The 18,031-nt window shown below is 37.3% G+C and overlaps 1 protein-coding gene across 14 annotated transcripts in view; it reads left to right on the forward strand.

Moving 5' to 3' along the window:
• The window catches only part of LOC124636264 (spectrin beta chain), a 69,680-nt gene that overhangs the window by 15,701 nt on the left and 35,948 nt on the right, over positions 1–18,031 (forward strand). For all 14 annotated transcript variants that reach the window (XR_006985115.1, XM_047172267.1, XM_047172269.1 and 11 more), the window contains exon 2: positions 9,747–9,919. Coding sequence is in view for 13 of the 14 variants with exons in the window: in XM_047172267.1 (XP_047028223.1) it covers positions 9,784–9,919 (136 nt within the window). In the remaining variant the exon portion in view is untranslated. The remainder of the gene's footprint in view (positions 1–9,746; positions 9,920–18,031) is intronic.

Consider the following 18,031-nt stretch of genomic DNA (forward strand, 5'->3'; position numbering starts at 1 on the left):
TAGCCAGGATAAAAAGAAAATTAATTGGATAATGTGAAATCTGTAAAGTCTCTCAATCACTTCTCCATTATTATTATGAACAATAAACGCGATAAACCGAGACCAGATCATAAAACCGAGACGATTGGCCCCGATCAAATTCCACCAAAACTCATATTTCTAAACACGCAGTCTATAAATAAGTAAGCAATTTTCGTAGCGATCTATCTGCAGATACGTGCTTTCCAATGTCCGGTCAGTGACGTTTGGGCGAAATGCCGAGTCACCCTCCACCCCAGCATGGGACATCCCAGTCCCGATTGATCGATATTTTCACTTAACACTGTGTTTAGTCTGCCTATAGATACTACTTGGTGCCCTATTTGCTTGGCCTTCGATTAGTCCATGCATTAATATGATTGGATTTATTTCCCTTCAACGTCAACATTGCATGTTTTTCAACAGACGAAATGATTTTGCTCTTTATTTATAGGTTCTGAATCCGTTTTCATCACTCAAATTAGAAATCTGATTCACATACATACAATTAAAACATTCTCTATTAGCACCTAGTGCAGGTACCATGATGTGGACCGGATATCCTTTTGTTTCTGCGGTGTAGTAATGTTTTGTGTCAGTGATGGTTTTGTTTATTATTATAAACAGGTTAGTTTCGGAGGGGGAACGTTTTCACATGAGGGAGCGTTTTGATTACGACAGCTAATTAGCCGTGAGTTGTGAACAGCCGGGCATAGCTTTACTGGCTTGGTTTATCTTTAGCTGTGTTTCATAAGTTAAATATTGGTAAAATATAAACTACCACAAGATGGATATTATAGGTTTTGCACACTCGACGTTACCTAAACCGTCGTACAGGTTACAAGCAACTTTACATTTAAGGCAACCATGTATTGATCGTCCAGTGTGAGTTCTTGAGCCAAAACATGTGTTCAAAATAAGGACTCGTCTACCTCGCGGAAATGCCATGTACACTATTTTGGCTTGTGACATATTTGCTGCAAAAATATTAAAGCTACATTATATTTTTGTAATTCATTAGTTAACACAGTTGTGAGTGTAACTCACGCGACTCGGCTTCGGGCGCGGTTCTATATTTGGGTTAATGGATTCGTCCGCGCACCGCCACCAGCATGGGAAGTGCCTGTTAGCTGGTCCGTCCGCTTTACCGGTTCCAGGCCGCATGATCAAGACCTACATTACCTTTCAGGAGGTTTGCAAATACACCCGAATAGCAAAATACTACAAACCTTGTCTGCTTTGAAAAGATTCTGATTTCAGATGATGGTATATCAGTTGTTTTAGTAGTTTCATAGAAAAAGCTTTTCACAACAATCATACTTTTGAAGTCATAAAGTTTCGAATGATTTTCCCTGATCAGCATGCGATATACGTGTTCTTCTTTTCGCCGAATTGTTGATTTTTATATCGAGTCCACTTTTGCTGAGTTAATGGCTCTAAATTTAGAGACAGTTGTGATGTCAGCATACATACGAAGGTGGAATCATAATCGTTTCGCTACTAGATTTGATTTCATAACGTATTTACTTTAATAATTTATCATCATGAGATTATTGATGTAAGAATTTAACAGTGTACGTGTAAATGTTATTTTAAGGTTTTTGGTATCACCACGATAACGTTTTAGATTGAGAATGCCGAAGTAAAAATAACAGTGTGTTCTCAGCAGAGTGGGAATTAAAAACAAACCAAGTAATGAGCGTTGAAATAAAACTGAAGGTTGATTAAAAAAACAAACAAAAGAGTCGACTGCGGTTAGAAATGCAGCACAAAGTAGTAGGTTGTACGCGATCCGCAATCGTCCTACTGTGACTGTGACGGACCGTAAATACATCCGTACATAAAAATGAACAGTTATGTGAGGTTGATCAAAAATAAACTTTATCGACTGCAGAATAAAAGCTACGTTTTTTAACGGAATGGAATTGATAGAAATCGCAACGCTTCCTGCGGTTGTAAAATGGGAAATGAAAATGAATGCACATAATTATGAATGAGTTTTGATCTGTGTGTGCTATGGTGGGAAGATTGCTCAATATACGTACTAAAGCTGTTTGGATTTTGGATTAGTAGCTTTTAGCATAATTTTTAATAATAATGTTTATTCACAGGTCATTGAATGAATTGGTTTCCGTAAAATTTAATAGTAGACACATTTGGACTAGATATGATTTGAAATTTTCCTTTCACTATTATCTTTAGAATATTGATAAAGCGCCTTCATTTTATATTCATTCAATGGCTTTCTTGCTTGGGAGTAACTTAATGAGCCGGTCGTTTCTAGTGCACTAACGGTATTCTAGCTGTTACCACGCTTTACATAATACAAGAGTAAACGTGAAATAGCGTAACGCGAGCATACACGTAATTTACTTGTAACTTACAAGTGCGTGCTATTTCAGAAATTTTTACTTTGTTAGTGTTGTAGGAAGTCGTAACTTTAAAGTATTACGGGTTAATTTATTGGATATTATCAATGACACAAGTTTTTGAAGAGTATAAATGGCCACATGTGATTTTACCGTACATCGATAAAAATGGGCATTGTGGTCAAACGTAATGATTAATTAATGTAAGATATCGTTAAACAAGCTAACAGGGCTGACACTAACCTGATAGTATTAAAACATGCAAGGTTTTGTAGAAATTTAATAAGTTACCAAGCACTATGTTAAAAACTTCTTGCGCAGTAATAAATCATCGGAAAGGTAACCAGTAAAGACTACGTTACTTTACCTATGAGTAAATTCTACCTCTATTATTCTAAACTTTTTATAATAGCAAACATTAAAACGACGACAACCAATTTAGTGGAAGACTTGCTATTCCAAACTGACACAGGAATTAGGATATCCGCCGCCCAAAGCGGTCCGTCCACTTATGAATGTATGACGGCACTGCGTGTCCCCTAGCAGTGCAGATTGCGTGTCGTCTAGTCGTTTACCAGACGCAGCAAACATTGGGGAGGGTCGATGCCAGTACCTGGACTATTAGTTACTGTCTCAACGTCTCGCCATTTTGTCACGCTCTTTATGACTCAAGATAAGAAACTAGACAGCCTACTTGAGACCTCATTATGAAACATTTTTTGCAAAATTTGCAGAAAGCGGGGGTTCCGTTTGGGATGCTAAAGTAATTTTATAGAGTCCTCATTTTAAGCCATGTATTCACTGAGAAACAATTGTTTATAAACACTGTTTCAGAAACAAAATCTACGTGTTTCTGAAACAAATAATTTTGTTTCAGAAACATATAATTTTGTTTCTGTAAACACTACGTGTTTATCGAATGTTTCTGTGCTCCCCGCCACGGGCGGGGAGCACAGAAACACAAATCAGTTGCGCAACATATGGATACAAAAGTGGACGCGTGTTTCATTTGTTTATAAACGCCAAATAAATGTCTTCATAGCAAGTAATTTCTCTTTTCTTTTTCTTTTTACTAGAAATGGACTTATGCAAATAAATGTAGGCACCACACAACAACACTACTTCCTCGGGCGACATATTGTAAACATCTGACGGTGTAGACGGCAGTTTCCGAAACATTGTTGCTGTAAACATCTACGTGATGTTTCAGAAACTGTGTATCTGAAACATTGTTTCCCAGTGAATACATGGCTTAAATCTGTCCGACTAAATACAATGTTTTATGTGAAACCTTCATGCCTTTATGGATTCTTGTGATGAACTCTCTTTCATCATTTATCCGATTACTCCACTTTGTTATCAAAATACAAATCAGCAGAATTCAGTTCGGGAAAGTTGACCTTCCAGTCGGTAATATCTTTAAACGACCAATACCATTCGATGTTGTAATCCAATCTAGAGGAAAATAACGTACGTTTCTGTTGACTCTATTTTCTACTTCCAAGTAATTTGCTGAAACGTGCTACGTCTCCGACCTTTAAGGCTGGGTTCATAATCGTTCTATACTTTAGATGTGTAGACGAGTTCAAGGGTAGACAACGCCCTAAATCGCCGAGGACCGACTGAATATCAAAGGTTAACATAATTATAGAGTACTTATTGCCTATATTCTGTGGTATGTGATTATAGAATTGTTGTTTGAAACTTAACCGATTGTTTCAATATCCTGTGTGAGAAGTCACTACTTGTTCATAGTACATCGAAAACTTAGGCCGTGTGACTCGAGAATAAATCGGTAAAATTAAACAATCCTTCTATCTGTATAACCGCAGTATACTGAGTCTATGCCATGTCTGTAATGGCAAGCTATGGTGTGCTATGGTGTATCGACGACGCCATGTCTGCTACCAGAGGTCAACGACCGCGCTGGCTAGCCTATTGGATACACTTGCTTTGTTCTACTTAAGCTTAGCGTCTTTGATTCGTGCCATAGCTTAATCTAAGTTTACACAAATACTACAACCAGTTTCTAAGTTTTGTCGGAATGAGAAGTGAACTGAAGATTTGGTTCCCAAAACGGTATTTCAAAACGAGATTTAGTAAATATTTCTCGAAAAAATGCCCACTGGAAAAATGCATTGTGTACAGTACAGATTACCGAACAAAATATGCAAAACAGAGTTTCCAACTCGCAGAGTCCACAGTAATCGTTCAATTGAATGAATGTTTGAAGGCAATCATAATCGTTCGTCAATCACGCGTGACACTCGTCTGCCATTATGGTTCGGAATCATTCAATTGAACCAGCTACATTTATATTTATGAAACAAGGCGAAAGCGCGTCAGGGAAGAGATTATAAGAAAAAATAAAACTACACAATTTCCTACATAATATAATAAAACGGATGATGAAGTCATGAACATGTTACGTTCACACAGTAAAATTATTACAGGTCCATTGAATTGTCTGTTGTTTTTATGGGAAACTAAGCCAAGACTTAAATTACGTCAGTGATATGAAAACAGCAAACTCTTTATCTGGTGTCAGTTCCTTGCACAACATTATTCCAACTTTTTAGAAATTGTGTTTTCACTAATCAGGCGATGAAAGGTAACTCGTCAAAACAGCTAAGTATGTGTCTGCAGTCATGACTAGGTATGTAGTGGATGCCTTCAGAAATGTGCCTCTATAAATGTCTTTAATATATACTTCTCCCATTACAATTAAATTACAAAAAATAACCGGTTTCCTATGAGTTGTATGATTTCGCAGATTTCATCTCTACTGGCATTGTAATCTTGATGTTTGAAGTTAGAAGTTTGAAGGACTGTACTGGCTTGTTAATTTAATTTTCCACAAGCTTCTATATTTCGACAGGGTTTTAAACAGTAGTATTTTTCGAGATTCATCCTCCGAGCCTTTTTCCCAAACTATGTTGGGGTCGGCTTCCAGTCTAACCGGATTCAGCTGAGTACCAGTGCTTTACAAGAAGCGACTGCCTATCTGACCTCCTCAACCCAGTTACCCGGGCAACCCGATACCCCTTGGTTAGACTGGTGTCAGACTTACTGGCTTCTGACTACCCGTAACGACTGCCAACGATGTTCAATGACAGCCGGGACCTACAGTTTAACGTGCCATCCGCAACACAGTCATTGGTGTCTAAGATATACTTAGAAAGTACGAGGGCGGGTCAATAAGTCCGTGACTTTTTGAATTTCTGACCTCTTTACTGAAAAAGCAACACTACTCGTGTTAACAGGCATCTATGAGGTGACTCCTGACAAAATTTGAACTTGCTGCGTCAGTTAGATTGTGTTTGACAGCTATCTTTATCAGACTACCCAGTAATCTGAAGAAACAATGGAACAAAGTGAATTTCGTGTGCTCATTAAGCATTATTTTTTGCGAAAAAAAACCATTACCGAAACCAAGGCTAAGCTTGATAAATACTATGGGGACTCTGCACCATTGATTTCAATCGTAAAAAAGTGGTTTACTGAATTTCGTTGTGGCCGTATAAGCACTGAAGATGCCGAACGCCCTGGACGCCCAGTTGAAGTCTCTTCACCCGAAACAATCGAAAAAATCCACGGTATGGTGTTGGCCGACCGAAGATTGAAAGTGCAAGAGATTGTGGAAGCCGTAGGGATCTCGCATGGCTCAATGGTTTCAATTTTGAATGATCACTTGGGCATGAGAAAGCTTTCCGCAAGATGGGTGCCGCGTTTGCTCACAGTCGACCACAAACGCAATCGTGTAACAACTTCACAGGAAGGTTTGGCGTTGTTTGATCGCAATATGGAGGAGTTTTTGCGCCGTTTTGTAACAGTGGACGAAACATGGATCCATCACAACACACCAGAGACCAAACAACAGTCAAAACAGTGGGTTTCTAAGGGTGAATCGGCACCAAAGAAGGCCAAGGTGAGTTTGTCAGCCAATAAAGTTATGGCGACTGTTTTTTGGGATGCACGCGGGATAATCCACATTGACTACCTTCAAAAGGGAAGAACAATCAATGGGGAATATTATGCCACCTTATTACCTACCGCTTCAAATACGATTTGAAAAAAACCGAAATCATTTGGCCAAGAAAAAAGTTTTTTTCCACCAAGACAATGCAAGTACACATGTGCAGTTGCCATGGCAAAAATCCATGAATTCGGCTATGAATTGCTCCCTCATCCGTCCTATTCTCCAGATTTGGCTCCGAGTGACTACTTCTTGTTCCCAAACCTGAAGAAATGGCTTGGTGGAAAAAGATTTGACTCCAATGATGAAGTCATCTCGCAAACAAGGGCCTATTTTGAGGACCTCGACAAATTCTAATTTTTGGAAGGGATAAAAAAATTGGAGAAGCGTTGGACAAAGTGTATAGAGCTCAAGGGGGACTACGTTGAAAAATAAAATGATTTATTTATCAAAAATCTGTGTTTTATTCCAAAAGTCACGGACTTATTGACCCGCCCTCGTACATACAAACTTAGAAAAGTTGCATTGGTACTTGCCTGACCTGGAATCGAACCCGCGCCCTCATACTCGAGAGGTTGGTTCTTTGCCCACTAGGCTACCACGACTTTCTTTTTTAGTATTTTTCGAGATTGTGACTTGATAAAAACTCTGTAAACTGCCCAGCTCTACACTCCTGGGTCTTCATTTAGTTTCTCCTTGAATCTCTGATGTAAATGTTTCGCATCTAATCGTCCTTATTAACTGTATGTAGGTAAATAGCGTCATGAGAATGGGTGTTAGTTATAAATAGAATGCTAATTATGTAAATAGGACTTCGTGACGGATCCGCTACGTGATGGAAAGTGCGAACACCCCAAGCAGTTATGTTGTAATGGTATATTGTTATTGATACCCTGTGGAACAACTGCACAGCTTTTTCTCGGAAACATCGCAACAATGATATTTGATTTGCATGCTATTTCAATGTTTACTGTATGTAATTTTAAATCAATGATTAAGCTTAACTGTTTGAAGTCTGAGAATTTAACTTTTCTAATTTGAATTGAGATTACAGTTTCACGAGGGTATTTACTTAGTGTTTTTGCCCATGTCCCAGAATCTTGACGGATTTCACTGTTAGATTGTGGCTGTACCATTGTTTATTGTCAGTTGCGTTTATAACAAAAACTTGTGTGAATTGTTGGCTTTTGTTTTGTCTAAGTGACGTCTGTGCCAAATACGTTGTTATATAGTTGAGAACATAAGATGCAAAGTTTATTTGTATCTCTATTTATTAAATTCTATTATTACTCTTGTGATCAGGGACCGTAAAAGTTCATTAAACATTGTCAAATGACGATGAGAGTACCAATTTATTGACATCGAGGGATTTTTGAAGTGAATTCTGAAGTTTTAGCAACGCTCTGTAATCTTCGCAGACAGCTGTTTATTTCTCATTAACACTTAACTGTATCCTTGCTCGTAATACTTGTGAGATAAGAGTGCTCTTATGATAACACTAAGAGGCTTGGGCCTACGTAATTCACGTGGATACCAACGACACAGATTTCTATTGTGGTAGTCAGTTTGAGGGACCTTCGTTAGCCGAGCCATTATGCAAGAAGGTCAACCTCACTGCCCAACTGAATTATACCATTCCACCAAATAACGTGAACAAATCAATGACTGGCTTTACGAGTAAACATAAACTGTTAATACCGGCATTGGTCTCCTTTTTATACCTGTCAGTTATTACTTTATTAACGGCTTTAATTTCACGCTACGTTTCTTGACCATTGAACAGTCTATCGCAACCGTATCATATATCCATGTTATTCAGACACCGCTATCGACAATAATTATGACGAATAAAAACTAGAAGCGGTCAAATTATCTCCAATTTGTCAAGGTTAACATGTAATTGTAACCTCTGTGAGTAATATAATCCATGAACAGCAATTTACAAAGCTGGTACATGAAGAGGCTATTCACGTACGAGAAATATGAATAGTTGCGGATTCCGCGTTGGAGTATAAATGAGTCAGAAGTTACGCAACCTCACATTATTGATCCTGTTGTATAACGAACGCTTTAATTTGGAAACCTGTCCTGATGCAAATTCCTCACACTTCTGTGCGCTAACAAAAGTAACTTTTGCGGCCATTTAGTTGTATTGTGTTAAAATTGTCATTGTTTATCTAAGTACCGTATTCTGTGCTGACGAAATCGTTCTAGGCTTAGGTAAGGAAGCTAGACTAAAACCGTTTCATCTTTAGAACACAACTTGGCTTGTGTTTGCTCTAATTCGTATTAAATGTCACATCGACTGGTGAAGTTACTTAGGTGTGGCTATTAGTCTTGGAAGCAGTTATCTAATCTTATCGCCGGCCGGCAGCGTGATGTCATTTGAAATAACAAAAATATTATACAGCACTCCGTCTTTGTACTGTGTATTCGATTTGTTGACGACTGGTATGTTTGACGAAATTGTGTAGCCGTTACTGGTTACCTCTATGGCTGTTAATTTCAAAATTCAAGGTAATGTAATTAATGGTTGCCTAATTGAAATTAGTCTTACGTTATTTCGAAGTGAAACCCCATGATTCTCAAGGACTTCGAAATTATTCAGAAATAAATGTTCCTACAAATAGCCGGTGTTATTTTGGGTTGCATTATAATAAACAATGATGCAACAGAATTAAAGCATTCGTTTTTTAAATACTGGTTTACAGTTCAAGGTTCATTTGTCTGCATTCAGAATCCGTTTTCGTTATCACGATCTCCCGTAATGTGTGAAAATATCAAAGTAAAAATAAAGATATGTGTCTTTTAAAACAATTGAATGGCGGGAGGACCACTGATGATCATGTTCTTGACTAAGAAGTGCTTGCTGAATTATTTAGCTGACAAATAGGACACTAACTATAAGGCATCCTGTACCTCTCAAGTTTTCATGTGTAGGATGTAAGCTCATGAACGCTAGCCAACTTACTGACCGCAAAATCAACCCTTGCGCACCGATGGTTGACATCGTCACTGACTCAGGGTGTTTAATCGGTAATAATGTATATTTTTACCTCAACCAACCAAACGTAAGAATGAAATGCCAAACAAAATCAAAATAAAGCATATCCGACGTCCGAAATAGCTTGGTCTACCTGAAGTAGATTTAAAGCAAAGCAAAAGGCTATTATATTCCTAAACATTCTAAAATATTTGCTGCACATGGGATTGATAAGTTCTTCTTCCCAGCAAAGACACATGGGAAGTGGTGAAGGGCGGGCGTTTTGGTTGGTGTCTTTTGTAAATTCGACCTTCCAAAAGTGCTGACTTTCAGCCTACTTTGAATAAATGACTTTTTATAATTTTATAATATGTTAATAGCTGTATTTTGTTGGTTTCAGATAGTTGAGCGTGGCGGCGAGGTAGAGGTTGGTCGCGATGACGACCGACATATCGGTGTCCCGCTGGGACCCGTCCATCGGCCACGGCCAGGAGATCATCGACGAGTTCGAGTACGATGGCGGCAATTCGTCGTCGAGGCTATTCGAACGATCGCGCATTAAGGCGTTAGCAGGTGATTGATTTTTTTATTCGTTCTTATTGTCTGAGGTCTAGCAAAGATATCATCCCTAGATTCTTGCAGAAAAAATCCATGTTTATAAACATCCCTTCAGGTTTGTTGTCAAGGGTCAAACAGCCAACTGATGTATTGGTGCCTATCTATTTCATATACAAATACGAATCCGTGTTATTTCACCAAAAATCGAATAATGTATAGCCAAAAACTTACGATACCCGTAAAAGCAAAACTACCTTCAAACAAACCTTTTTGTGTCGTTCCCGGCTATGAATAGCAAAGGTGGCCTTTCATCCAACCCATCGCTTTGCGTAGGTGTTGAACTTAACAGTAGAAATCTTCCAGCTCACGTGGCGTGCCAAACCTTTGTCTACCCGGCTTTTAGCCTGCGCATAATGGTACTCTTTTCATTCTTGTGCTGTGCCCGAAGGAAAAAAATAATGGGCCTTGAGACAGCAATGGACTTAGATAGCTTAGATTTTCTAACAATAATGGCAATTTCCACTACGTTCCAACTAAATGATGTTGATATAATTATGAATTCATTTAGTAACATAGAAATGAATTAACAAGTCAAGCAGACGTTCTTAGTGGAATATGTGTCAGTACATTTATCGATAAGATTGGAACTGATAGCTATGAAATGCTTGCAGAAATTACATCTAATGTACCTAGCGATAGCAATTTATGTCAGGCAAACAAAACGATGTCATAATCTAACCATGTTTGTCACATTTGAGAAAACAGTTCAGTGACCTGTGGAATGCAAACAGATTAATCTGAAAATGTAGGATGTTAGATAATAATGTTTCAGAGGTCGTACCCTTGACATGATTTTATTTTAGGTATTTAATATTCTGATTGTATCATCCACAGTTTATAACACCATACAGCTTATCAAACTTCGCAAACCACAACAGCATCCGTTTTTCCGTATAAAATATGAGGTGTCCAACAATTGGTCAGATTTGAACTTGTTTAGGGGGGTATATTAGTCTTGGTAAAAGCAACTTTTCATCGACTGTCGGTTATTTTTCGATACATCACGGCTTATCTTCGATGTAAACCGTTATCTGTTACTTCAACCAAATCTTCTCGTTGAACCAATCACAATTTACCGTTTTAGCCGTAACCTGGGTAATATATTGTTAAAAAATTGATTATGTGTCATACATTTTCAGTTGTGAACACAAACGTGTAGCAACACTATCTGTCAATAGTGTAACGAATGTGCTAATAAATTAAAACCTGCCCTGAGTTGTCGACATCTGGCGCATTGGTATCGAATATCCTTGTCCAGTGGTAGTTGAATTTTGTCGCTCTAATTCTTCTCGTATTTTGCCTGGTGCGTTGGTTCAGTCGCCGCCTGTCGCTGGCGACATGACATCCACCGAGGGATACGAGCTGATAAAAAAAGGAGTAGATATTGAAGTGCCCGGTTTAGAAGTTTATTATGACAAGGTCGTGATAGAACTCAGAGGTTTGTAGTGTTGTGTTATCAAAGTGCTTCACAGTGTCGTGCCCATTTTGGATTTCAACATTTTGAACAAATTGGATTTTTATTACTGCTTCATCGATTGTCAGATAAGTGGTGGTGTTATTTTACTGGAATATGATATTAATTTTTGGGATATTGATGTTTTAAATACCCATACAGTACTCAGTTAAAATAATAGTTTTCTAGGAGTTTTTCCTCATGGATCCATTTAAATAAATTCAACATTTTGTTGTACGAAATACAGAAATCATTTAATACCTTTCAGATTTATCCAGCTTACATATTGTACGAAAAAATAAAAAAAATATAACTTTCTGCTTATGTTTAAAACTGTTGATTTATTGAGTCATCATTGTCACACGTTCTGTTATACACTGTATGCACTTTAAGCATGTGTGAGAGACCACCCAGCGCGATGTTTGTCATCCCGTGAGACAGCGGGCAGTACTAATTAATAATCCGATCTAACCAGTCGTTCATCCAGTGACTCTCTCATCCAGTGACTCTTTCATCCAGTGACTCTCTCATCCAGTGACTCTCTCATCCAGTGACTCTCTCATCCAGTGACTCTCTCATCCAGTGACTTTCTCATCCAGTGACTTTATCTTATCCAGTGTATCTCTCATGCAGTGACATTTACCAGTGACGTTTTATGTACTCATTTGTGTTTTACTGCAGAAAATTCTAATATACCTAATATTTGGAAATTGGACCTTTTATTCCAAATCACCTAACTATATAACAAATCTGGTGGCAGCGTAGCGGGATACAAGGTATCCCTGGTTCGTCTCCAAGCATACTTCTCTGATCGTGAAAGTGCTCGTCGTGGCCGTTCCTGCAAAGAAAACCATGTTCCTGTACATTTTCTTCGCGTTCCTGTAAGTAACTATAAAGTGATTTATAAAGTGGTTATAGTGCAAGTGCAAGTGCGTGATCCGAGTGAAACTTCGTGATCCGAGTGAAACTTCCATCACCTCGTTTGAACAACTATTAAATTTCAAAATTATAACATTTACATTATTGTCACTTTTATTACAACATATTATTTAACATAACTTTCTCACAGTTATTATTGTCAATTCTAAGAAGCTTCGTCGCTCATCGCACACCTGCATACCGATACCACATAGCAACTGCTGACACAGAGTTTTGCGAATAACAGACAGCGACTTAGGTGGCCGCCTGTTACACCGTACTATATATTACTCTTTATTAAATAAAATTACCTTCACTTTATTAAATTAAATATTTGCTATAAACATGGCTACAAATCCGCAATTGAAACAAGAAAAGGGTGAAACTATCCAAATAAGTACATTATTTAAATTCATAAAAACTTTTGATGGCTCACGTGACAAATTAAATTCATTCATAAATAATTGTGATAATGCATTTGAATTAGCTACGGCAGAACAAAAAAAATATTATTCAAATATATCCTTTCTCAACTAGAAGGTAAAGCTGAAACTGCTGTATCTATAAAAGAATACGAATCGTGGGATCAATTGCGTGAGTTTTTAAAGACACAATTTGGCGAAAGGAAGCATTATTCTCATCTTTTAACCGATTTGCAGGAATGTCGTCAACAAACCAGCGAACAAGTTCATCAATTTTCATTGCGCGTTGAAACATGCCTCTCTAAATTATTAACTGAAGTGACCTTATCTAATAAGAAAAAATCAGAACTAGCGGGTCGTACAGCAGCTATGGAAGAACTGGCTCTTCATACTTTCTTACTTGGCCTTAAATCTAACATCTCAAACTTAGTCCGTGGTAAAAACCCTTCTAACCTCAATGAAGCTATAAACTTAGCCATTTCCGAAGAAAAAATATTAAATTCGCTATACAAACGAAATTCTCAAGTATCTAACTATGTCCAAAAACCACACTATACCTTTAGACCTGCTATAAACAATGTAAACACTAAACCTCAATCGCATAGACCTATGGCTCAAAATTATCAAGGGTTGTTCTGTCGCTACTGTAAAGCTCAAGGTCATACTCTTGAAGTCTGTAAAAAACGTGAGTATAACAATAATAGATTTAAGGTTCCACAAACGGCACAGCCAGCCTCAAGTCAAAACTACCCAAAACCGGGACCCGCTCATGTAAATTACATGATCAAAGATCATACTGAATATAATCCCGAAAATCACCCAAACGTAAATGACGAAGATGAAATCAAACACTATAGTCATGACTACTCAAATAATAATGATTTAAACGAATAATGGGCTCACGGAGGTGTCTCGTGAGACCCAAATCACAATTTTCTGCTAGACCCATTAATAACAACGACACCTCCCCTATATCCAAGGACCACAAGGGTAGCCAGCCCCAAATAAGCGTCCAATCTTCTATATCCAAGGACCACAAGGGTAACCAGCCCCAAGCAAGTGTCCTTAATAAAGATAATGTAATATATGAAATATCCTGCAAACCTACTAAAGTATCCTTACCTCATGTTATTGTCCAGACATGTGTTTCCAACAAACCACTTACGTTACTTGTCGATACCGGGTCTTCTGTTTGTCTCATCCGAAAATCTTCCATCCAATCTTATTCTAATCTTACCCTAAAAAACAACATAATTAAATTAAAGGGCATAGATAATACTGAAGATACAGTACCAACCTTAGGCAGTTTTGATCTAAGTCTTATATTTGGGAAAGAGTCAATTTCTTTCAATTTCCATGTTGTTGAAAATATTCATCTTAACTATGACGGTATTATAGGAAATGATTTATTTACCCGTTTTCAATGCTTTATTGATTATAATCAGCAAATACTTCACCTAGAAAATAATAAAATAAAATTAAACTTAACTGACCCTACTTATCATATTCCGGCTCGTTCAGAAATGATTGTAGAATGTACGGTCACGAACCCTGAATTAAAAGAAGGTCTTATCCTAGATCAACATATCAGTGATACTCTTTTTATAGCAAACTGTTTAGTTAAAGTTAAAGAAAACAATAGGATAAACCTCACAATTTTGAACGCTTCTGAGGAACCTATTACGCTGAAGTCGAATCTTCAACTTACCTTACACCCCGTCGATCACGACCCTTTCCAACCAAATAATTCAAATAAATCTTGCTTGAATAGAACTCAAGAAGTTCTCAAACTCCTCCGCGTCTCCCACCTAAATTCTGAAGAAGTTGAAGCCCTTTATGAAGTATGTTCAAGATATTCCGATATATTTCACTTACCAGGCGATCAGCTGACGTCAACTGACGCCATTCAACATGAAATTCGAACTTCATCAGATCACCCAATTAATGTTAAGTCCTACCGTTTTCCTGAAATACACAAACAAGAAGTTAACTCACAAATTCAAAAGATGTTAGATCAGAAAATAATCCAACCTTCTGTTTCACCTTGGTCTTCTCCAATATGGGTAGTTCCAAAAAAAATTGATGCATCGGGCCAGAAAAAATGGCGTATTGTCATTGATTATAGGAAATTAAATGATAATACGATTGGAGAAACCTACCCCATTCCTAATATTGTCGAAATTTTAGATCAATTAGGAAATTCCAAATATTTCTCAACTCTTGACCTCGTTTCAGGATTTCATCAGATCAAAATGGCTCCCCAAGACGCCTGTAAAACCGCATTTAATGTTCCCCAAGGACACTTTGAATTTACAAGAATGCCGTTTGGTCTGAAAAATGCACCATCAACTTTCCAACGCTTAATGAACAATGTCTTGACGGGCCTTCAAGGTGAAAGGTGTTTCGTTTATTTAGACGATATAGTAATATATTCTTATGATTTAATGCAACATATAAATAATTTGACCGCTGTTTTCCAAAAACTCCGTGACTTTAATCTAAAATTACAAGCTGATAAATGCGAATTCTTACGGAAAGAAGTAGGCTACCTTGGACATATTATTACCGAAAACGGTGTAAAACCAGATCCTAATAAAGTTAAATCTGTTCAAGACTTTCCAATTCCAAAATGTCCAAAAGACATAAAATCCTTTTTAGGTCTAATATCCTACTACAGACGTTTTATTCCCGAGTTTTCAAAATTATCAAAACCCCTTACACTTCTTCTCAAAAAAGATAATTCTTTTATTTGGTCCAACGAACAGCAATTGGCCTTTGAGACCCTTAAAAATAAACTAGTCACTGCTCCTGTCCTCATATACCCAGACTTTACAAAACCTTTTACACTTACTTGTGATGCATCCAATTATGCCATATCAGCAATACTCTCTCAAGGCCCAGTAGGTAAGGACCATCCTATAGCTTATGCATCCAGAACCTTGAATAAAAACGAGACAAACTATAGCACTACTGAGAAAGAACTTTTTGCTATAGTTTGGGGTTGTAAAACTTTCAGACCTTACCTATTTGGCCGAAAATTTTATATAATAACCGACCATCGGCCATTAAAATGGCTGTTTAATCATACTGATCCTAGTAGTAAATTACAACGTTGGCGTCTTCAACTTGAAGAGTTCGAGTATGAAATTATCTATCGAAAAGGCAAACTAAATTCCGCAGCTGACGCCCTCTCTCGTTATCCTGTGAACCCTATAAATCAAAATGACCCTAAAGGTGAATTAACGGACCCTAGTTCACTGGACTGTACGCCTTCCCCTCTTCAACCCTCTACTAGTAATCACAGAAATGCAATACCTTATCTTGATGAAACATATTCAAAATTCTTAAAAACTTCTCTAACCGCACAGTATAACACTATAATAGTTGAACACAACGATAGTTTATTAAAAAGCAAAAATAAAATTCTAATAATTCCCACATCATTAGATCTAGACGACTCCATACCCTATGTTCAAGATGTCTTGTCAAACGTAGAAAACTCTGAAACGATTTTTAACTCTGAAAGAACTCTATATTCATATAAATCATTTTCAGATAATAATAAAATTTATTATTTCTTGTTCACCAAAGTGCACCATTTTGACACCTGCACTTACGGCGAAATATTCGAGTCCTTACAAAACCTTAGGAATCACTTAGTATCCAATAATGATTCTATAACTCAAATAAGTATAACCGATTTTAAAAATCCTTTTGATAGGCACGTTTATGTCAAAATCTATAATATGCTAACGTATCTGTTTAATAATACTGGAATACAAGTCCATATTTATTGTAATAAGATATATTATCCGAGCCCTAGTGAAATAAATAAAATTCTTAGAGAAAACCACGATATCCCTGTCGCAGGACATCTTGGATCCACCCGGATGTACAATAAAATTAGAGAACAGTATTACTGGAAAGAAATGCGCAGAGACATAGAAAATTACGTCAAGACTTGTGTTTTATGTCAACAAAATAAAGCCTTACGAAAAACAAACAGGGCACCCATGCAGATTACAACTACGTCCACAGCGCCTTTTGAAAGATTATCCCTTGATATTGTTGGCCCGCTTCCAGATTCAAGTCCAGGAAACCTTAAATACATACTCACTCTTCAAGACGATTTAACAAAGTATTCTGTAGCTTATCCTATTAAAAATGCCACTGCTGAAGAGACCAGCGAATGCCTAGTTCATTTCATATCCTTGTTTGGCATTCCTAAGACTATACTAACAGATCAGGGTACCAATTTCACAGCGCAACTATTCAAAATGACCTGTTCCTTCTTAAAAATAAAGCAATTGTTTTCTTCCGCATACCACCCTCAGACTCAAGGTGCTTTAGAGCGCAGCCACTCTACTCTTAAAGAATATTTAAAATCTTATGTTTCCGAAAATCAAAATAATTGGGCTAGATATGTATACACTGCTATGTTGGCATATAATACAGCAATTCATACAACAACTAATTTTTCACCATATGAATTGATCTTTGGCCACAAACCATACATACCTAATTCCATATATGAACCAGTCCCACACGTCACTTATCCAGACTATGTTAGAATGTTACAACATCGTCTTAAATATGCAAGAGATAAGGCAATTGAAAACATAACAAAGTCCAAAGAGTCTTCCAAAGCTTATTACGATACCCGCACTCGTCCTGTAAAGTATCATGTTGGCGATTTTGTTTATTTAAAGAACCATCTCAGGCTGCGTAAGGCCTTATCTCCCATATGGAAAGGTCCTTACAAAGTTGTAAAAATAAACGGTAAAAATAACCTAACGTTGCTCATAAACAGACGTCACGTGACTCATCATTATGACGAAGTTAAACTTGCCCGTCGTTGTGAACCGTAACTTAATGTCTTAGTGTTAAAACCTTCAAGTCTTATTTAGAATATTATTATAATGTACTTAATGTTTTATTACAGTTCACTATCCCTGGCACAAGAACCCTTCATCCAACCCACTGTGAATAGCCCCGGTATATACTTCGACCCTGTTGGTTCTCTAAAAATAATAGATGGTTATCTTAGCGTTATTATACCTTCTGATATTTCTTTTATACGACCACATATTAACAATCTGTACGGTGTGATAGACTCCTCCAAGCGCTTATGTAAACAAAGTAAGTTGTTTACTGATATCGAATGTCTGAACTTGCTCCAACCTTTATCTACTCGGTACCAAGACATATTACGCGATTTTGAATCAATTTCTTATTTGATTGATAATCGATCTAAAAGATCAGCCTGGTTTGGTG

The sequence above is a fragment of the Helicoverpa zea genome, chromosome 14 (assembly GCF_022581195.2).
Source record: "Helicoverpa zea isolate HzStark_Cry1AcR chromosome 14, ilHelZeax1.1, whole genome shotgun sequence".
NCBI classification, from domain to species: Eukaryota; Metazoa; Arthropoda; class Insecta; order Lepidoptera; family Noctuidae; genus Helicoverpa; species Helicoverpa zea.